Source organism: Lissotriton vulgaris, chromosome 6 (genome assembly GCF_964263255.1).
Source record: "Lissotriton vulgaris chromosome 6, aLisVul1.2, whole genome shotgun sequence".
In the NCBI taxonomy this organism is placed as follows: Eukaryota; Metazoa; Chordata; class Amphibia; order Caudata; family Salamandridae; genus Lissotriton; species Lissotriton vulgaris.
In genome coordinates, this window is record NC_141694.1 from 208,090,790 (window position 1) to 208,113,186 (window position 22,397).

General features: G+C 43.7%; 1 protein-coding gene across 1 annotated transcript in view; it reads right to left on the bottom strand.

Annotated features, from left to right (window-relative positions):
- The window catches only part of LOC147707029 (adhesion G protein-coupled receptor F1-like), a 375,698-nt gene that overhangs the window by 30,652 nt on the left and 322,649 nt on the right, over positions 1 to 22,397 (bottom strand). The window contains exons 11-12 of the mRNA XM_086925618.1: positions 16,674 to 16,715; positions 16,519 to 16,578 (exon numbers count right to left, since the gene is read on the bottom strand). Coding sequence (XP_086781744.1) covers positions 16,519 to 16,578; positions 16,674 to 16,715 — 102 coding nt within the window. The remainder of the gene's footprint in view (positions 1 to 16,518; positions 16,579 to 16,673; positions 16,716 to 22,397) is intronic.

The window sequence follows — 22,397 nt, forward strand, 5'->3', positions numbered from 1 at the left end:
GGAGTTCAAGTGACGGAGTGCAGGGGGGGATGAGGACCTCCGCACTACCGGCATGAATAAGTGATGATTGGAATCACTATTCAGTTGTTGGATTTCCTTACCAAAGCGGATGGCAGTAGTGAAGGAACTACGTCATGCCGTGTTTGGTGTACTTTCTTGTTTTGCCCTCATTAAGGGATACTTTTGCTATCAACAAACTCTGACTTCCTACATTTAGTTATTTGCACTTTTTTCTACACTATTGGATTGCCTATTTCTTCAGAGCTTTCCAGTGATTGGTCATAGGGTATGTTACTATGGTGTACTATTACTTTAGGCAGGTAGTGTATCTGTTCCCGGGGTTCTTACACTTGTTCTTGTGTTCATGCAGGATACAAAAGAAGGCAGAGAAACAGCAGTGAGGAGTATGCACATGTGATTATACAGGTGAATTAAAGAGATGTTTTGTCTAGTGAGAAATAACTGAGTGTAGGGTTAAGAATTGTATTAACCATTGCCTTTTGTCTTACAGCTTCTTTTTCCCTGCTGCCCCTTTCCTTCTTCCCTTTATTCTTTTTGGGTTTTTTCCCCTTTTGGGGTTTTTCCCTCGCCGTATCGTCTGAACACCCTGTGTGTACACTTCAGGGTGTTCGGAGGGTCCGGAGGTGGAGTATTGTTGCTGCATACGGATCCTGCGGAGTGCATTCCTGACAGAATCACAAGCCCACGAATTTCGCTCCGCCTGGTCCGTGTGTAGTAGCAATGGCGTCCATGGAGGATGTGATGCAGGCTTTGCTCTTGGTGCAGCAGGAGTTGGCCTCTTCTAAGGCCGAAACCGCTGCTTTGCGGGAAAAGGTAGAGCGCCTGAGTGGGAATCCTTTTAATGCATCTGCGTCGTCCTCTAATGTACAGGTTACGGTGCCCCCTCCTATACCATTGGCTACTCCGGAAAGGTTCTCTGGAGATCCCCGGAAAGTGCATGTGTTTATGACACAGGTTCTCATGCATTTCTCCTGTAAGCCATCAGCATTCCCCACAAACCATTCGAGGGTGGCTTTTTTGATCTCGTATCTGGTGGGGGACGCAGCTGATTGGGCTGTGCCTTTGGTTAAACGTGACGACGCTCTCCTGTCAAATTGGGCAGCGTTTAAAGCTGAATTCGAGAGGGTGTTTGATAGAAGAGCCACGACTTTCAGTGCTGATCGCGAGCTGTTAGCATTACGACAAGGTAGGGGAGAATTAATCACTTATCTTACTGCATTTAATAGGCTGGTGGCTGAGGCTGAATGGCCTGAGGAGAAAAGAATGTCTCTTTTCTATCAGGGGTTGCATGACGACCTAAAAGATATGGTGGCCCATGTTGATCCTCAGCCTACTTCTTTTGTTGATATGGTAAATTTGGTGTCACGAAGCTCCTGCTGCTGGACATCCGGGGGTTACCAAGACAGTGAGTTTGCTTAGGAGACACTTTTGGTGGGAGTCTTTGGTTAGAGACACTACTAGATGGGTGGAAAGGTGTGATACTTGTGCCAGAGCAAAAGGGGAGAACACCAAAAAGAAGGGTTTGTTAATACCAATGCCCACCCCTGATCGCCCATGGCAGAATATAAGCTTAGACTTCATCACAGGATTACCTACTGATCAGGGGAAATCTGCTGTGCTGGTGGTAGTAGACAATCTCACGAAAATGGGGCATTTCATACCTTGTGTGAATCTCCCCACTGCTAGTCAAACAGCACAGTTATTGGCTTCCCAAGTCATAAGATTGCATGGAATCCCAAGAGTAATAGTGTCGGACAGAGGGCCGCAGTTCATTGCTCGTTTTTGGCGAATGTGGTGCAAGGCATTGGGTATTGAGTCAGCGCTCTCTACCAGCTTCCATCCTCAAACCGATGGACAAACGGAACGGTTGAATCAGACTTTAAAAAAATACTTGCGCTGTTACTCCAAGGAAGCACATGAGTCCTGGGTGGAGCTGCTGTGGATGGCAGAGTTGGCTTACAACAATGCATGGCACTGTTCGTTAGGTATGTCACCTTTCAAGGCTAATTACGGTTACGATGCCAACACCTTGCCAATTGATATCCCAGAGGATTTAATGAATCAACCCTCCGTGAAAGAAAGAGTGCAGACATTAAGAAAGGTACACAAGGTGGTACAGAAACATCTGCTAAAAGCTAAAGAGGTGTACAAACGATGGGAGGACAAACACCGTGCTCCTGGTCCTCAGTTCAAGGTAGGGGACAAGGTGTGGCTCTCAACCAAGTACATCCGGTTCAAATTGAGAAGTATTTTCCATCCACGTTACATAGGGCCTTATCCAATAGTAAGACAAGTCAATCCTGTAGCGTACAAATTGAAGCTGCCAAATACCCTGAGAATTCACCCGGTGTTTCATGTGCACCTGTTGAAGAGAGCATTCACGTCACGCAGAGCAACGCCCCCTGCTATTGCTGGTGATGGGAATCTGGAGTACGAGGTGAGAGCTATACGAGACTCCAAGTTCCGCAGGGGGGTGCTATGGTATCTGGTTTCATGGAAGGGGTACGGAGTGGAGGAGGACTCATGGGAGCCGGTGCACAACGTCAGCGCTCCTCGAGCAGTCCGTTCTTTTCATGCGAGGTTTCCTGCTAAACCGGGGCCTAGGAGGCGCTTGGGAGGAGGGCGTACTGTCAGGGTTTAGGACAGCGTGCGCCTACCTAAACTACAGTTCCCAGCAGCCTTAGGGAAAAAACTACATTTCCCATGATTCCTGGCGGTGCAGCAGGATATCAGAGGGCGGAACCAGGTGACCGGTGCTTGTGATCCTGTTTGTTTTGCGAGAGCGGCTGCTCCCCGGTGCCTCGGAGTTTCCTGTATCCTATTTCCGTGCCTTTCCTCCGCCGAGGAACGGACATTCTGCACGGTAATTAAGATCGCGCTGGCTAGCGCGTATGTTCCAAAGTACATTTTGGCGCGTTTTCTTGCTGTGGACCTCACGCTAGTTTTCTCGCGGATGCGAGTAGTGGAAATTGACTTGGGCATCTGTTCCCTGGAGTTCTAGGGGTTTGGAGAACGGCTTCTCTAGGTTCTAAAGAGAAGGGATTCCCAGACGTGGAGTTCAAGTGACGGAGTGCAGGGGGGGATGAGGACCTCCGCACTACCGGCATGAATAAGTGATGATTGGAATCACTATTCAGTTGTTGGATTTCCTTACCAAAGCGGATGGCAGTAGTGAAGGAACTACGTCATGCCGTGTTTGGTGTACTTTCTTGTTTTGCCCTCATTAAGGGATACTTTTGCTATCAACAAACTCTGACTTCCTACATTTAGTTATTTGCACTTTTTTCTACACTATTGGATTGCCTATTTCTTCAGAGCTTTCCAGTGATTGGTCATAGGGTATGTTACTATGGTGTACTATTACTTTAGGCAGGTAGTGTATCTGTTCCCGGGGTTCTTACACTTGTTCTTGTGTTCATGCAGGATACAAAAGAAGGCAGAGAAACAGCAGTGAGGAGTATGCACATGTGATTATACAGGTGAATTAAAGAGATGTTTTGTCTAGTGAGAAATAACTGAGTGTAGGGTTAAGAATTGTATTAACCATTGCCTTTTGTCTTACAGCTTCTTTTTCCCTGCTGCCCCTTTCCTTCTTCCCTTTATTCTTTTTGGGTTTTTTCCCCTTTTGGGGTTTTTCCCTCGCCGTATCGTCTGAACACCCTGTGTGTACACTTCAGGGTGTTCGGAGGGTCCGGAGGTGGAGTATTGTTGCTGCATACGGATCCTGCGGAGTGCATTCCTGACATTACCGTATAGTTCCCAAGGGTCAGCTCGAGCATTTCAAACAATGTTTCGAAGCGCACTGGGTTTCCACCCCATTCGAGAACCACGTTCCCCCTACTCTGGTCCTACCTCGTATCAAAAACCTTTGTCGATAGCAATAGAGGATTTAGATAGTGATATCTATGATCCCTCGCTTATTCCCGAAGAAGAGGTACAGGCCTATAGGGTCCTAAGTAGAGGTGAATATAGTGCGTTCACTAGTGAAAAGCAGCTTAAAAGCTCGCCTCCGATATGGGTCGTACCCCACACTGGTAATTTTTGTCTCATGGGTCGTGGCCGAAGATCGCAAGCCCGACTTGGAGCAAGTGCTTGCACTGAAAATTACATACTGCCGATGTTCTCGTCCCCTGTGTTTCTGGCTGCCAAGGGTACATACTTTATCTGTTATGATCGTGCATACACATGGTTGCCCGCTGACTTTATGGGCTCATGTTTCATTGCAAACTTGTTGCCTCCGACGTTCACTGTAGATGCCGATTATCATAAGACTAGAGTTGTGCGAGGCGTAATTAGCGAAGAGGATACTGCCGGTCAAGAGGCAGGAGACTTTTTCAAGGGTTTCCTCCCGTTTTGGGGACCTATGGTTAATAGTAGGAACCTGAGACAGTTGACTCGAGTGGTAGAATCGACAGCTAATATTACTGCCAGTGCCCTTGGTAATATCACCACTGAACTTCAGGCGGAGAGACTTATGACGTTACAAAACCGTATGGTTTTAGATGTCATCTTAGCAGATCGAGGTGGGGTATGTAAGGTGATCCATTCGAGCTGCTGCATTTTTATTCCAGATAACGCTCCTACTGTCTATCAAGCCATCTCGAGGCTGCATAAGATCTCCGAATCCATACACGTGGATGTAGGGGATTGGACGCTACTTGGGTGGTTTTGGGGCCTGATGTCGACTTGGGGTTGGAAGATTCTGATGATCATCGGAGTCGTTGTAGTGTTCCTGTTCACGTGTTTCCTTTGTGTGCAGTGTGGTCCTGCCTTATGTGGCCTCTGTGCTACAACGTGTATAAGACAACCACCTGTTACCAAGGGGACTCGGTTGGACAGAGCTATGCTACAGCAACATCTCGATGGTTTGATGAATATCGAATATGATTCCGACTAGTGCTTGCCTACATGAGGGCAAAAGGAGCGTCTGAGGTTCCGTGACAATTGTAAGTGGTGTTTTCGACTCATACGAATATGGTCGAGTTTAGTATCTATGAACCGCAAATGACGAGTTTAGTAAGTGTGCGCAGTTTCGCTGTGCTAACTTAAACCGTTCGTTTGTTATGTGGGTTTTTTATCTGTACCCACGGGTTCCATCTTAGATACGGCATCCATTTTGTCTCTTGCCCTCAAGTAGCCAGCGAACGGACGTTGTCCGCTTCGCGACCCTGGGACTCCCAAGATATTTGCGGAAGACACATGTTCTTTGTAAGTGTCTTTATGACGAGGGGGGATGCTACTGTAAGGCAGATGGCGCCGCTCGAGGCTCATCTTGCCGCACGGACTTATTGTCTCAGCCGTGCATCTCATTAGGCACGTCCCTTTGATGCCTGTATCTCGTGTTTCCCGATACCTCCCCTTTTACACCCTTTCCGATCTCCCCACTGTCTCCGTCTTCCTCTACACCTGTCCTTGTTCCTATTTCGATCTGTTTTACTGCTGATTGGAATTCGCTAATGGTGGGAAGATGGGTTTTTACAGTTGGGAACCGCCAAATGTTTCCGCACTTATGTTCCGGACCTCATGTGTATCAAAGTGACCAAAGCGACCCCTCTGGGGGATAATGATGGGAACCGGGTTGTAAACTTTTGTGTGCCATGTTGTCTTATGGGTAAAAACTGTATAAAAGGAGCGATCCACAGAACCAATTTGAAGCAGTCTCCCCAAGTTGCACGTGGTGTACTTGTCGTGACTTCTGTGTTCCCTGCAGCAAATAAACCTTGAATCTTTGACGCCGAAGGAAGTGTCCCGTGTCTCTGTGATTCGTACGCCGGAGCAGGTTACCCACGAAGGTTTCAGGTGTTGTGCCCTGGCAGCGCTGGGTCTTAAAGAACCCAGTCCTTCAGTACCAACTGGATCTGTCTGGAGCCTCCTGTTGGCCTCTGCTGGAGTGGGTCTTGACCCCCCCCAAAAGCAGTACCCCCAAATCCTGGACTCTTGGTTGGTGTTAAAAACTGGACTTCAGATGAAAAACTAGAGGCTCTAAACTCTTGGCGTCGAAAAGAACCGTTTCTGAGCTCCTCATGAATGCAGGCGGACTTCTCTGAGGCTAACATCGAAACTGCATCCAACTGGCGATGAGATCTTCCCAGATACAGCCCTTGAACTTTGCGTTGACAACAACTGTACAGCGTTTCCAGCCAATGCAAAGGTCCAATCATTGACCAGCTCTTCGCTCCAACAATGACCACTCTGCAATCCTTCACCAATGTGAAGTTCAGAGTAAGGCCTAGGATTTCAGCAGCCCACAATCAATGAGACCCTCTTTGGACTCAGCCTGCTGCTCGACTGCCAACAACCTATTTGATGAGAGCTTCTCACATGAAACAGGACCAACTTAGAATAAAAATTTCCACCAGGGTGAACCTGGTTCCGGTTTTGGACCCATCCTCCATCGCTGTTCGCTTTACATTTTGAGTTTAACTCAATCCATCATGACCAAATAAACTTGATTAGTGCATTGTGCTTTTTGGCACTATTTCTGCTGAAACATTTTAAATGTCATATCTTAAGTTTTAGTTATTGGATTTATTTAATCTTGGTGTGATTTTATTTATTTAATTTTACTAATTTATTTTTCTAAATTAATGTAGGATTTGCCGTGTTGTGTTTTTTTCACTTTATTTCTGTTTTAGTGCTGCATGAATGCTTTACACATTGCCTGTAAGTTAAGTAAGACTTTTTTTCTGCCAAGCTACCAGAGGGTTAAACACAGGTTTAATGACTTTTGTGGTCCACCCTGACAAGGATTGTGATTATTACTTCTACTAATACCCCATTCCATGCAGGTAGGAAGACAGTAAGTGGTTAAATATGCTTGTTCATCATTGCATCTCCACAATCCATGATGGTGAGTTTGGGCATGGGAGTGTCCCACACCAAGTTATGAATTGGTGTTCATCTCTGGTTCTGGTGGCAAGCCAGATGAAGAAGATAACGTTGGGAGAATGGCCCTGCTGTGACCCTAGAGGAATTGCTGGACCAAAACATGAAACCGAGAAGGGAAATTCGTTGTTGGTGATCTCCAGACCTCTGCCAAAGTCACCTCTGTAGCCCTTTGGCTGGCAGAGTGGATGCCCACAAGAAAATGAGAGATACGTGTCAAGTTCCGCTTTGTGTATCTAAGAGGGTACCTGGTGTTGAAGAACACCTTAGAGTCCTCTGGATGTGGGAGATATTAAGATGAATGAGCTTTAATATGAGCTGCGTAGGCTATCCATCTTTAGACTAATACTTGGCAACAGGACTGCACAGAGTATAGGCATCAGATAGAAGTTAGTAGCTTGGAAGTCCCTGAGAAATCTATCACTTTGAAGTGCAGCTCCCTGCCAGCATTTGGGCACATAAGACATATCCTAGTGGCATTAGTATCACTCATCCCATAACTACCATCATACAACCTTTGAGCCCTGATTTGCTGTCAATGTGCCACATCTGACAATAGCAATAATGGGTACCTGTTTCATCCAGTTTTTCAAGCATGTTTTTAGAAGCACTAATGAAAATCACTTGTCCATGTTTAGGGCTTTTTCGTCCTTTTGTATGGTTGCATGAGAGAAGGAAACACTCCTGTCACTTGTGCCTTAAAGTGCAGTTTTTACAATTGCATGTTTTTAAGTAACACTGCTGCTACTAATACATGGTATGTGACATTGGAGCTATGATAGATACCAAAACTAAACTGTTAAAATCCAAACCACTAAAGACCTTTACTGCAAGAGATTCCCAAAAGAAGAGGAAAATCAAACTTCAAGTTGAAATGTCATGAACCAATTCTTAAATACTTTGTAAAGCTTTTTCACTCACAAATAGCAATAGCAAATGTGAGCATTCTGCAAGTATGTTGGAATTTCCGTAATTGTAGATGTAAAGTTTGGGTGAGTTAGTGTCTAACTGCAAATGTAGGTGAACACCTGCAGACATGTATTTTTGTAGGTATTTATCTGCTTCTTCCTGGTAACTTCCTTACCCATAAACATAAACATACACAAATTACTTCTTATAAAGGGCAGTAAAACGTGTTTTCAAGGTGCGAATAGAGCATATTTGATGTAGGCATAAGAGAAGAGTTTTCTCCACGCTAAGAAATCTTTTAATCATGAAGAAACAAAAAAGCACTCAAGCATCACATTTAGTTAAGGTGCTTTCTCCTCTCAATAGAATTTCTGCACACATAAATATTCTACATTGGCTACATCTGGAAAACTATAACTGTAACAAGTTTAATGGAGTAGTCCTGCGATTTGTTGAGAAGCTTATGACAATCATGATGTTCCAAAGGAGTAAACCTATGGAAGCAAATATCCAACTGAGGAAGGCAGTACTTTGTGAAATGAAAGCAAAGATATCATTCAGACCCTAGCGTAGGAAAAACATGATTTGCGGTTTTGTCAGAGAGGGTTGTATATACATTCATAACATGTATGTTATGTACGAATCTAGGACCCTGGTGTAATTTTCCCGATTCATGCCCATATATAGGTATAAATCGCCCAATCCTTATAAAGGCATAGAAATCATACCCATATTTAATGCTTCTCGCTTTTTTTTTAAACTAAAGAGAGGTTTTTCCCATTGCATTTTGCCGGAATTCAGAATCGACCAATGTTTATTTATTACCCTGGTTACATGATTGGAAATCTTGTTGTATGTTGTAACACATGTGAGGGGAGTTTTCTCAGTTGGTTTTACTGTGTTATCCAATAGTACTTCCATGTGTTGATTGCGCGCACGTTTTTGACTTTTTTGCAGGATTTTGTTCGGATATCCTCTATCCTTCAGTTTCTTGGTGAGATCGCTTGCTTGTTCTTTGTAATCTTTGAGCTGACTACAATTACGGCGGATTCGCAAATATTGCCCATAGGGATTCTCCCGTAGTGGCCTCGGATGAAAACTTTCGAATCTAAGAATGTTTCTTGCTGTAGGTTTGTAGTGTGTAACAGTTTCAAAATTCCCATTTTCTTTGTTTATAACAAGGTCAAGGAACACCAGTGTGTTTTTGTCCTTGACATAGGTGAATTTTAAATTGTCGTCGCAGGTGTTCATCCAGTTGAAAAAGGAGGCCAGAGAGTCTTCTGGTCCATTCCAGATTGCCAGCACATCATCGATGTACCGTTTCCATAACAGAATGTTTGATCTATAGGGGTTCTTGTCACTGAGTATGTGTTTCTTCTCAAAGTCATGGACGTAGAGTCCTGCCACGCTAGGGGCAAATGTGCTCCCCATCGAAGTCCATGACTTTGAGAATTGGTCGATTCTGAATCCCGGCAAAATACAATGGGAAAAACCTCTCTTTTCTTACAAAAAAGCAAGAAGCATTAAAGATGCAGTGGTAAACACTAGACCAATATCAAAAAAAGCAGTACAAAATGAAACAGTGCTAAATGCATGGGGACTACCGAAGGTCACGGGCCACTACAAATGTGGCAATTGTAGTGTGTGCCCATTCACGACCAACACGAAAACCTTGCACCTGGAACAGGGAAGATTTGGACAATCCAAGGCCACACAAACTGTAACAGTGAAAATGTAGTCTACAGAATAACGTGCCCATGTAATCTGCACTACATTGGTATGACCAACAGAAAAGTGAAATTACGTATAGGGGAACACAGAAGCACCATCAGGTGCAAGAAGTCCATGACTAGGTTTGTAGTGTGTAACAGTTTCAAAATTCCCATTTTCTTTGTTTATAACAAGGTCAAGGAACACCAGTGTGTTTTTGTCCTTGACATAAGTGAATTTTAAATTGTCGTCGCAGGTATTCATCCAGTTGAAAAAGGAGGCCAGAGAGTCTTCTGGTCCATTCCAGATTGCCAGCACATCATCGATGTACCGTTTCCATAACAGAATGTTTGATCTATAGGGGTTCTTGTCACTGAGTATGTGTTTCTTCTCAAAGTCATGGACGTAGAGTCCTGCCACGCTAGGGGCAAATGTGCTCCCCATCGAAGTCCATGACTTTGAGAATTGGTCGATTCTGAATCCCGGCAAAATACAATGGGAAAAACCTCTCTTTTCTTACAAAAAAGCAAGAAGCATTAAAGATGCAGTGGTAAACACTAGACCAATATCAAAAAAAGCAGTACAAAATGAAACAGTGCTAAATGCATGGGGACTAGGCATGAGCGGATTTTGCGGATTGGCAATCCGCGAATTTGCGGATTTGCAAACTCGCAATCCGCAAAATCCGCGAATTCCCGCGAATTTGCGGATTTTTTTTTTTTTTGTGTTCGCCCGTGTTTCTGCCAGTTCGCGAGGGTTTTTACAATTTCGCAATTTGCGAACTTACCTGTCGGGTCGCAAGTTTTGCGAACTTGTTGTTTCTACGTGTCCAACCTGTTTGGGACACTCTTCTTCATCACTGCCACTCTCTGTCACCACTGCCACTCTCTGACTACTCATGCCACCCTCTGGCCCACCCATGCCACCCTCTGTTTCATCACCACACCCTCTGGTTGTCCAGTGTACATTATTTTCGGCAAAGCAAAGCACACCTTCCCTGCCTCAAGTGACCTGAATTAATTTGGGGCTGATTAATGTGTCACAGAATATTTTTTTAGCTGGCACCTGCTTCCTTAGTGCGCCCTGATTAGTGATCTTTTGCACTTGCTAAGTGCTTTCATTGTTGCAAAATTAGTTACAACACCTGCCCTGCCCCAACTGACAATAATGAATTAGGGGCTGATTAATGGATTTTAACTTCCAGCCTGGCTCCTGCTTGTCTCCCTTAGCTGTAATTCAGGACCTTTGTGGCATATGTGTAACTATTCTGAGGTTCAGAGCAGGGTCACATAATAGTTGCAACTGGCAACTGAACTCTGGAGGGGCCCCTCAGGAAGCACTACAGGAAATGGCTACTAATGATGTGCCTGAACTTTTGAACCTGGTAAGTAGTTACTTTCAGTTTTGCTTAGATCGTATTTCTGCAATTTCGCACTTATTCGCGGGGCGCGAACTCACGCGAACAGTGCGAGCAGTGCGAGCAAAATCCGCTGGTCGCGGATTTGCGGATTTTTCAGGAAATTCGCAAATCTCGCGGATTGCGGATTTCCCGAAAATCCGCAAAATCCGCGAGCGGAACGGATTTTCCGCCCATGCCTAATGGGGACTACCGAAGGTCACGGGCCACTACAAATGTGGCAATTGTAGTGTGTGCCCATTCACGACCAACACGAAAACCTTGCACCTGGAACCAGGGAAGATTTGGACAATCCAAGGCCACACAAACTGTAACAGTGAAAATGTAGTCTACAGAATAACGTGCCCATGTAATCTGCACTACATTGGTATGACCAGCAGAAAAGTGAAATTACGTATAGGGGAACACAGAAGCACCATCAGGTGCAAGAAGTCCATGACTAGGTTAACAGAACATTACCTAACTGCAGGACACACACCAGACGATCTACAATGGACAATAATTGAACAGATAAGTCCAGGTAACAACCTGACTCAACGGCTCTTTGAGAAAGAACAAAGGTGGGTCTACAGGCTGTCCACACACAGGATTGGTTTAAATGACTGCATTCCATGGAATTCAGCCATGGGATGAATTTTATAACAATAATGATGGAATAAACCGCAAATCATGGACAAGGAACCAATATGTGCCCTGCTGAGGCGTATATTGCCGTAATGGTTATAGAATATCTCGTGGGACATTCTCCATTGATGTGTGTAATGTCTTATAACCAATGCAATGATCTAAAAAATTCGTGTAAATACAACCACAATTTGGAAAGTTTACTAATCTGCACCTTTTAAATACAACTCCCTTTAAAGGAAAAACATCACCCATAGAACCCGCCATTGTCGGGCAACCCACTTCGTGGCATATGATGTATCTCGAACAACTTTCGCTCACTTAATCGCTGAGCGTCATCTGTCACTAGGGCGTCTCCAAGTTCTTCCCTGAGCGCCCTTGGTTGCCTTAGAAACTGTGTTCCAAGCCTCATTCTGATACCACGATGTGTCGATTGGCCAATTGGCACACGTGACTCGCTGGACCACGCCCATTCCAGGAAGCGGAACGCCTAACTACCTGATCGCTTCCTCACTGTGGGTTAGGGATTCCCACGGGGCGTACCATCTATTGAACCAAGTAGGTTACCAGTTCGAGGAACAGAAGCCGCAAGTAAGTCAGATCATACACGATCTCCCTGGATTTTTGCATAGACAAACGAGTTGACATTCCGTCACTCACCGCATCCTCCGCTCGTGTTTTATCTTAATTCCTTAGATTACGCGAGAATCGACTTTGGAACACGGACGCCCATGAAGCAGACTCTTACCGCTCTTTGAGTAAGCTGAATGTTTTACAAATATCCGGGTGTCACCTTGCTACATTTTTTATTATGAACTGTGAAATCCTGTAAATGGGATAATTGAATGTAGCGTTCCCGGGTATATTGTGAGACATCCCAATCTCCCGTAAAATAGCCGTTTACCACCACGAAATGCTTGATGTGCACAGATCTCACCGCTAATTAGTCTCTCCCATCAACAAACTTAAAACAGTCACACGGCCTTGTGTGAGTAGCATCAGTACCAGAGCCAGACAGCAATCACAATGGCTGGGTACGGTCGAAATACGTACCGTAAAGGTTGGGCACAAGTGTTTGATTAAGCCTTAAGCTTTAGGCACAGAGACTTTCTCTGTTTTGCCTATATGGCAGTGGTCTTCAATCTGTGAGGCGCGACCCCCAGGGGGGTCGTGGAGTCCTTGGAAGGGGGTCGCAGATTCTGCAGAGTGCAGTTCCTGGCTTGGGCTGATCGAGGGTGCTCATGGCTGAGGCCTAATTGACACTGAGGTGTGAAAAACATCAACGCCTCAATAACAAGTAAAAGGTCTTTTAAAGACCTGTCAAGTACTTGGGTGTGACTGTGTGTCCCAGAAGCTGTTACAGCCGTGCTCACATACACGAGCTGGGGGGAGCTGGGGGGAGCTGGGGGGAGCTGGGGTGGGGGGGCTGGGGGAGTGGCTGTAGTGTAGCCGCGTGAGTTTAATGGATGTTGCGCACCTGGAGCTGTGGGTCCTGTGACATGTCCCCCGCCCCCAGCAGGGAGGCACAGAGATGCCCTCCCATGAGCCGGAAGGAAGACAACGCAGAGAGATACTGATTCCCCCCGAGAGAGGCACAGAAAAGGTGGGTGAATGAATGATGGGTGGATGGATGGATGTAAGGCTGAAGGATGGATGATGTGTGAAAAGGTGGGTGAATGAATGATGAGTGGATGGATGAATGAAAGGGTGGATGGATGAAGGATGGATGATGGATGAAAGGGTGGATGGATGGATGATGGATGAAAGGGTGGATGGATGGATGTGTAAAAAGATGGGTGGATGAATGATGGGGGGATGGATGATGGAGGGATGGATGATGGGGGGTTGGATGATGGGGGGATGGATGAAAGGGTGGATGGATGAAAGGGTGGATGGATGAAAGGGTGGATGGATGAATGATGGACGTATGGATGGAAGGATGAAAAGGTGGATGGAAGGATGAAAGGGTGGATGGATGAAAGATTGGTGAAGGATAGATGTATGGATGGAAGGATGAAAGGGTGGACGGATGAAGGATGGATGGATGTGTGAAAAGGTGGGGGGATGAATGGTGGGTAGATAGATAGATGGATGAAAGGGTGGGTGGATGGATGAAAGGGTGGATGGATGAAGGATGGATGTATTGATGGGAGGATGAAAGGGTGGAAGGATGAAGGATGGAGGATGGATGTATGGATGGGAAGATGAAAGGATGGATGTATGAATGGATGAAAGGTTGCATGGATGAATGATGGATGTGTGAAAAGGTGGGTGGATGGAAGGAAGGGTGGCTGGGTAAAAGATGGATGGATGGATGAATGATGGATGGATGAATGTGTAAAAAGATGGATGGATGTGTAAAAAGATGGGTGGATGAATGAAGGGTGGATGGAGGAAAGGGTGGATTGGTGAAGGATAGATGTATGATGGAAGAATGAAAAGGTGGATGGATGAAGGATGGATGAAAGGGTGGATGGATGTGTAAAAAGATGGGTGGATGAATGATGGGTGAATGGATGGATGAAAGGGTGGATGGATGAAGGATAGATTGGTGAAGGATAGACGTATGGATGGAAGGATGAAAGGGTGGACTGATGAAGGATGGATGAAAGGATGGATGTGTAAAAAGATGGGTGGGTGAATGATGGGTGAATGGATGAAAGGGTGGATGGATGTATAGATGGAAGAATGAAAGGGTGGATGGATGAAGGATAGATTGGTGAAGGATAGATGTATGGATGGAAGGATGAAAGGGTGGACGGATGAAGGATGGATGGATGAAAGGGTGGATGGATGAATGATGGATGGATGGATGGATGTGTAAAAAGATGGGTGGATGAATGAAGGGTGAATGGATGGATGAAAGGGTGGATGGATGAAGGATAGATTGGTGAAGGATAGATGTATGGATGGAAGAATCAAAGAGTGGACGGATGAAGGATGGATGGATGAAAGGGTGGATGTATAAATGGATAAAATGTTGCATGGATGAATGATGGATGGATGTGTGAAAAGGGGGGTGGATGAATGATGGGTGGATGGAAGAAAGGGTGGATGGGTAAAGGATGGATGTATGGGTGGAAGGATGAAAGGGTGGATGGATGGATGAAGGATGGATGTATGGATGGAAGGATGAAAGGGTGGATGGAAGGATGTGTGAAAGTGTGGGTGGATGAATGATGGAGGAATGTGATGAGGTCTAACAGGCGCATTTATAGTTGTCAAAAGTTGATGATGAGGAGTACCAGTTTCTAGAAACTTTTGTCGGAAGGGGGTCCTTACGCCTAAAAAGGTTTTACAAGGGGGTCTCGGCATCAAAAAGTTTGAAGACCTCTGCTATAGGGGGTACTCCTCCATTTGTTTTGTTATAATCTCCTTTAGGGGACTAGGAGTTCCCACCTCACATTATAGTGAAATACCCTTACTCTCTCTTATTGTTTTACTACTTAGCGCCAAGGAACTGTATAGTGTATGTTGCGCTTTATAAATGCCTTTCATATCACATCACATCACATCACTTCCACTAAGTGCCAAGAATCCACAACGATTTCTTAGAAAAACCCGCCTTCAGCAGCTAGGGACTTCCCCTTGCCTGAATACTAATTTATCTAGGAAATCATGGAGTTTTCAAAGAACTGAGTCTTTGATGACGTTATTATGTCCAATCATACGTCAAACTCTGCACCTTCAAGGTATAAATATGCCTACATTTGCCCAGACAAACACACAGTGATTTGGAGCAGATCGACTATCTACTTGCCCGACGCGCCCTGCAGCAGCAAGTGCCGAAGGAATCCGACCCTCCAGCTGGCGCACTGAGAGACGCTGTCTTTTCTCCTGCTGAGAAATCCAGCTCCAGTGTTCCCAGGCTACCCTTGCGGGCTGCTGGGAAATCGAGTCCTGAGAGAGAGATACAAGACCTCCTTCATTCTAAAACCAAGGTACGGAGCTGATTAGACCCTTAGAGAATTCTTAGATAGATTCCTGGCAGAAAAAATACTAAACTTAAACTACACCTCACTTACTTCTTCCCTTGTGCTAGACTTAGGTTAGGCACACCGGGGTAGCGCTGGGGTACTCACGGGTGACTACGCGCTCTATAAAATTTATTAATAATAATAATAATAATAATTTTAGAAGCACCAGTTGAGTACTTTTAGTCATTATTTTATCACTGTATGTATTTTATATGTTTTAGGCATTTTTATGGCTTAGAAACCATAGCATGCTCTTACAGTACTATTTCATAATACTCTTCATATTATATGCCTTGTACTTTATAACCAGTATTACGATTGTAGCAGTACATTTCTTATACCTGAGAAAGAAAACTGTTCAATAAATATCTTTTATTGAAAACGCCTATCTCTCTATTTTCTCAGCACCTCTGGTGAAACGAAGCATGCACGATTGACTGAGTAAAATAGCTATCTATTGTTTCCGCGACTCTAGAGATTGATTTCGTATTCTTGGGAAACAAAGTTGTCATGTTTATGCGGTTGTCAGAAACTAATCCCTTCTTGTGAATTCGAGAAAGTTTCTAGTGACCTCTGAGCTAGCTGGCACTCACAATTAAGTCTAATAGATTAGGTAGAGACCTAGTCGACCTCAGTGCTACGTCTAAACTACAGGATATATTATTCCAATGCGCAGAGTCTATTGGGAATATAGGAACTACACTACAGTATAGATATGAAGAAGAAGCGTTACATAAGGATTACAGGAGTGAAATATTTAATGATGAAGGTGGTTGAAGATGTCAAATAGGAAGAGTTGAACAGTACATGCCTTGATCCTAAATGTGATACACATACATAAGACATTTACTTTGTATTCGACATAATCTAAGAATGTTTAGGATGTGTCAGCTGTGTGAGAAGACAAAAGATATGAAAGCGCATTCTGAGCAATAGAATAACATATAAGCAACAGACTTCTAACAATACTCTCACCTTAGAGTGTGATGAGGTCAAAGTTGATAAAGCAAATGTTTTTGCCAATGAATCCTGTACCTGTTTTTTTAAAAGGAAGAACCATGAGTCACATATGTAAAAATACATGCGTTGATGCACTAATAATTAAGGTAAGGGTGGATAACCATTCTTACCTTCCTGTCCCACAGAACTACGAAAATCAAGATGAAGAGACCCTGGGGAAAAAAACAAGCAGATGCTAGTAGTGTCTATTTCTGCAAAGCTTTACGATAGACAGAAAGGCCCTCAGATGCAAGGTATCTTGTTCATTATACAATGGATGCATATGTAGATTTACAAAATGCTGTAGAAACATAAATAAAGCTGGTTTTCTATCATATAGCAAATTTCACAAATGAAGTATTTGGCTGCCTAGTATGGTTTGTTTGTAAGAATGTAAAGGCTGTTAGTACTGCATAATCAAGGTTGTGACTGTCACTATATATATATATATAAATTTCCTTTCCACACACGGAAATAATCCAGCATCCAAAGGGGGTCAGTTTACTCCGTATTTATTTAAATGATGGCATCCACGCATTCCGGCTGTCTCCTGCAGCATTGTTCACTATATATATATATATATATATATATATATATATATATATATATATATATTCACTGAAAAAAACATAGGTTTGACACATGTTATAGTTAGCTGGAAATTTTACTGACATAAAACCAATGAAATTCCACGTTATAGTTAGTTGGACTCACTATAACTTGCGCGTGCAATGCACTGCTGATGACGTCACATATTACATCACTCATGACATGGTCAGTGACATCACTCATGACATCACTGATGACACCATCCAGTGAATATGTCTCTTTCTGAAAAATAAATATTAGTGAGTAATGTTTAAATATTTAAATATATATATTAGTGTTTCACTTTGTGTATAAGTGGCTACATGTGTTGGTAAGTAGCTACATGCGTATGTATATGGGTTATTAGATGTTTCTCTTAGTATCAGTATGAGTGTCTATATGGTTTGGTGGGGGTATTACTTAGCACATAGATGCATGAGTGACTGACTCTCTGTTTGTATGTGTTTTGAAGACAGCATATGTGCAGGACTGTATGGGTGGATGAGTGTGTATATGTGTTTGTTAGTGAGTGAATGACTGTCTCACTAGTGTCTTTATCAGTAACGACATATTTTTAATCTAGTATATGTGAATATTGATGTATATAAGTGAGTATATGTGAGAGTAAGAGATTGAAAGAGTTCCTGTTTAAATAAGTATGTGTTTCTATAAGTGATTGTTTAAGAGAATAAATATGTGTAATTTTCAATAGAAGTAAGGTGGAAGTGTGTGTATAACTCTATATTCAAATAAATGGATGTTCAATAGTTTATTTGCACGTGTGAGTATGTCTGTGAGTAACTTTTCGATGATTGTTGGTGTGTAACAGGATGTATAGGTGTATCATTTCATATGATGAGTGAGTATATGTATGAGTGGATGTGTATATAGATGGTGGAATTACTGAATTACTTGTTATAACTGATATGGGTATCTGCATTTTTTTTTAAATTTCAGTTTCTATTTTTGAATATGTGTTTCAAGGGTTACATTACAGTGAAAGGAGGTCTGTCACTATGTCACAAGGATGGTGTCATCAGTGATGTCACTGACCATGTCATGAGTGATGTAATATGTGACGTCATCAGCAGTGCATTGCACGCGCAAGTTATAGTGAGTCCAACTAACTATAACGTGGAATTTCATTGGTTTTATGTCAGTAAAATTTCCAGCTAACTATAACATGTGTCAAACCTATGGTTTTTTCAGTGAATTTCATAGGTTTTTTAAATGCTACTTCCTAACTATAACGTGTGTAAAACCTATGATTTTTTCTGTGAATTTCATTGGTTTTTAAAATGCTAATTCAGAAAAATGTCGTGTATGCAACCTATACTTTTGGCAATAAAGTTCTGGCAATATTTTTTTCGAAAACAAGCCTTTTTCTTCACTGTTCAAGTTGCATAGAGACTCCTTGTAAAGCAATACAGAATTCGAAAGTCTGTACCTTGCCTTTTTTTAAACACATTAAAATTTGTCTGTAAATAAAAATAGCCTTACTAAACTTTCGTGCGCGACCCGGTGTGCGCACTCTCGGCAACAGTTGTCAATAAAATGGATATCGCATTTCCAGGCTTTCGTGCGCGACCGAGTGCGCGCACACGCCTATATATTTCGTGAAAACCTTGCGATTTGAACTTATTGAATTTCTTCATACACCCCTCAAAGAACTTATAGTACGTCAAAGAGACTGTACCTAGACTTCTTTTTTATTCTTATGAAACTTTTCAGTAAATGGAGCCGAATGTCTTTTTAAATTTTCGTGCGTTACCGGATGTACACACCTTGGTATTTTTTTTAGAAATATAAAACTTTTCATACTTTAACAATTGTGTGCTTAAATCCAGCTCAGAAGATATACAAAATCAGGATGGTAGTTGGTTCAACCCGGACCGTTTATTAGAGGTAGATCGTCCGACTCCACCGGAAGACACCCCTAATAAAAAAGACATATATATAAAATGCGGACTAGCGGCTGTATCGTGCTAGCAAACTATAACATATAAATCGTTAGAAAAAACAAAAGGAATCGAGCAAAATCAGTAGGCCACTGATGAGATCTTTTTTTGACCTCGCTAAAATAGAAAAATTAGGAACAACCCCTCATGAGAAATATGAAACTAGTGAGAGAAACCAAGCTCGACGCCATGATGGCTGCAAGACAGCTCGGCTCCGCCGCCCACCCCACCCAAAATAACGACAAATATTATAAAGATACACAACACACCAGCAAAGTAACAGGGTAAAACGTTTTATTAAATAACTATTTACATGGCAGCCTACTGCAACATGAAAACAACACTTTCAATTGGTTCTTAATAGTTTCAATTCTGGAATTTACACGCAGCACTCCACCCACTTCCCTCACTATCTTTTCTACTCTCAAGAGACAACAACGTCCTACATCTTTCGGAAGACTTTGGTGAAATGGCTACCGTATCTCATTCATCTTCCGAATCTGACCAAAATGAACGACTACCTTTAATAAGAAAAAATAAATCTTTCATCTGGCAATTTTTCACTTATCCTGAAGATCAAAAGAAACTGAATGCACCAAAAGTAACCTGCACGATATGTGACTTGGTTCTCTCAAGAAGAAATCCAGCAAAAAAATATTTATTTTCCATACATACCATGGTGCGGCATGTCAAACAAGTGCACCCTCTGCAATTTGCAGAGGCAACGACAAGAGCCCTGGCCACGCTATTACCATTAGAGGTGGCCAGCACATCTTCTGATCGACGACCTGTATCTCCATGGAGTGCAGAGATGGACTTCAGATATTTAACTATATATGGTCTTTAACCTATGGTTTTTTCAGTGATTTTCTTTGGTTTTTTAATAGCAAATATCAAAACCTTTTTTGTGGAAAATGACTAAAATTAGGTATACATAAGCGGCGTTCATTTATGTTCACCACAGCCATTGTTAAAAGTAAAGTGAAAGTCGCGAAACAGTGGCCACGCCATCTAGTCCCTTTTAGGCCCCATCATGCACGTAAGTAACAGCCATTTTCTGTGTCATGGCCTCTCTGCCCACTGCCAATAGCCTATGATTGTTCGAAATTGGTTCTCTTTGGGTCATTCTCTGTTCACAAATAAGCATAAAGTCGCTATACTCTATTTAGTTTTTGCAGATAGTGAAGGATAGGTAGTGCACACTTTTGTCCCCTTTGTAACCCGTCATGCCTATCTCTGCCCCGTTTGTAGGTAGCTGGTTCAACCCGGACCGTTTATTAGAGGTAGATCGTCCGACTCCACCGGAGGACCCCCCTAATAAAAAGGACATATATATAAAATGCGGACTATCCGCTGTATCGTGCTAGCAAACTATAACATATAAATCGTTAGAAAAAACATGAAACTAGAGAGAGGAACTGAGCTCGACGCCATGATGGCTGCAAGACAGCTCGGCTCCGCCACCCACCCCGCCCAAAATAACGACAAACACTATGCAAATATTATAAATATATACAACACACCAGCAAAGTAACAGGATAAAACGTTTTATTAAATAACTATTTACATGGAACCTACTGCAACATGAAAACAACACTTCTAATTGCTTCTTAGTAGTTTCAATTCTGAAATTGAACACCCAGTACATCCAGAGGTCATGTCCGACAAGTTGTGTGGGGGGATGCCTTGCTAATGCCGCCCCCCCCACCACCTTCTGTAGGAAGGACTCTGGATATCCTTGGTCCCTGAGAGGCTTCGATGTCCCTGCCTTGCACAAATGTCATAAGTTCTGGATGTTGAGAGCCATACTTCAGGGTCCGACAAGTTGTGTGGGGGGATGCCTTGCTAATGCCGCCACCCCCACCACCTTCTGTAGGAAGGACTCTCGATATACTTGGTCCCTGAGAGGCTTCGATGTCCCTGCCTTGCACAAATGTCATAAGTTCTGAATGTTGATTGCCATACTTCAGGGTCCAAGAAACGCGGACTCGGAGGGGGCGCTTGGCTCCTGCCCCCTCCCCAAGTCTTGTTCCCCTGGTATGGCCTAAGATCGCCCCTGACATAGGCGGCCGGCTCCCGGGGTCAGGCGGAACTTCTTGCCTTTTGATGCCTCTTCCATTCTGGACCTTGTCCCACAATCCGTTTGACCTGAAGACACGTCCTGCGGTGCCCTGGTCCAACCATCACATTTACACCGTCTCACCCGCCATCCGGCTGAATTGCACCCACTCTTCCGATACAGCGACAGGCGGCTGCCACGGAGCTCAGGAAATGGCGGTCGGCTCCACAGACTTGGGCCTGGCCTGCAAGGATGGCTCTGGGCAACCCTGGAACTCGGACGCTTGACTGCTAGGGCATGAGCCCCATTCCCAAAAGCGTCCCGTCAGCCTTGAAGATTCTACAAGAGTCACCGAGGCCCCCGACTCCTGCAGACTTCCGGTGGGGAGCGACTGCCATGATTGCTTGCGGAATGGCCACGACGTAGCCACGGGGTGCTCTCATGCTGACGCCAGCTTCAGTCTGAAACATCCAGAAACACTGTAGACTACCAATTCGATCAGTTCCGGTGGAGCCCCAACGACGTATTGCGTTCTTGCGTAATCCGTCATATGACGCGCCGCGTTAGCGCACCCGGAAGTGCTCCGGTGAGCGAGGCGCGAAGCGCAGCTTCCCGGAAGCAATGCGGAGCGCGTAACGTAAGCAATTACATTTCAGTTGGTTCTCCCTCACAATATTTTCAATGTCACATAAAAGCCACCCATCACCCACTGCCATCTCTGGCTGTTTCCATGGTAACACCTCATTCTGCACCTGGCTGAAGGCACAGGTCAAAAGTTCATATCTCAACGTTCTACAGCAAAGTAACAACACTGTTTTCCCTCCAGAAACACCTGCCAATACACAGCTCTGTTACATGTCTTTTTTTTTCACACCCAATAGTACTTTTCGTTTAACATAAACATTAACATGCAACGTACTGTTCAATCTCCACTTCTTACAATCAACCAATCATTTTTATTTTTTAAACCACACCCAGCCTCTTCCTTTTTCTTTATTTAGAATTTCAACTTCTAACTACCATTCCACTTCCAGAACCGATCGGAGGACGACTACAAATCCCTTGAAAATGAAGGTCTGGCTAATAGGACACAGTTATATTCACTGGAGTGAAAAATATGCAGTAAGCAGACGAATTTGCAACCTCAGCTTACCAAATGTACACATAACATGGATTTCCAAAAGAGGATTGAAATGTCACCAATTGATTCCATTGGTGAAAACTTTTATGCATCTCCCAGAAGCAGACCT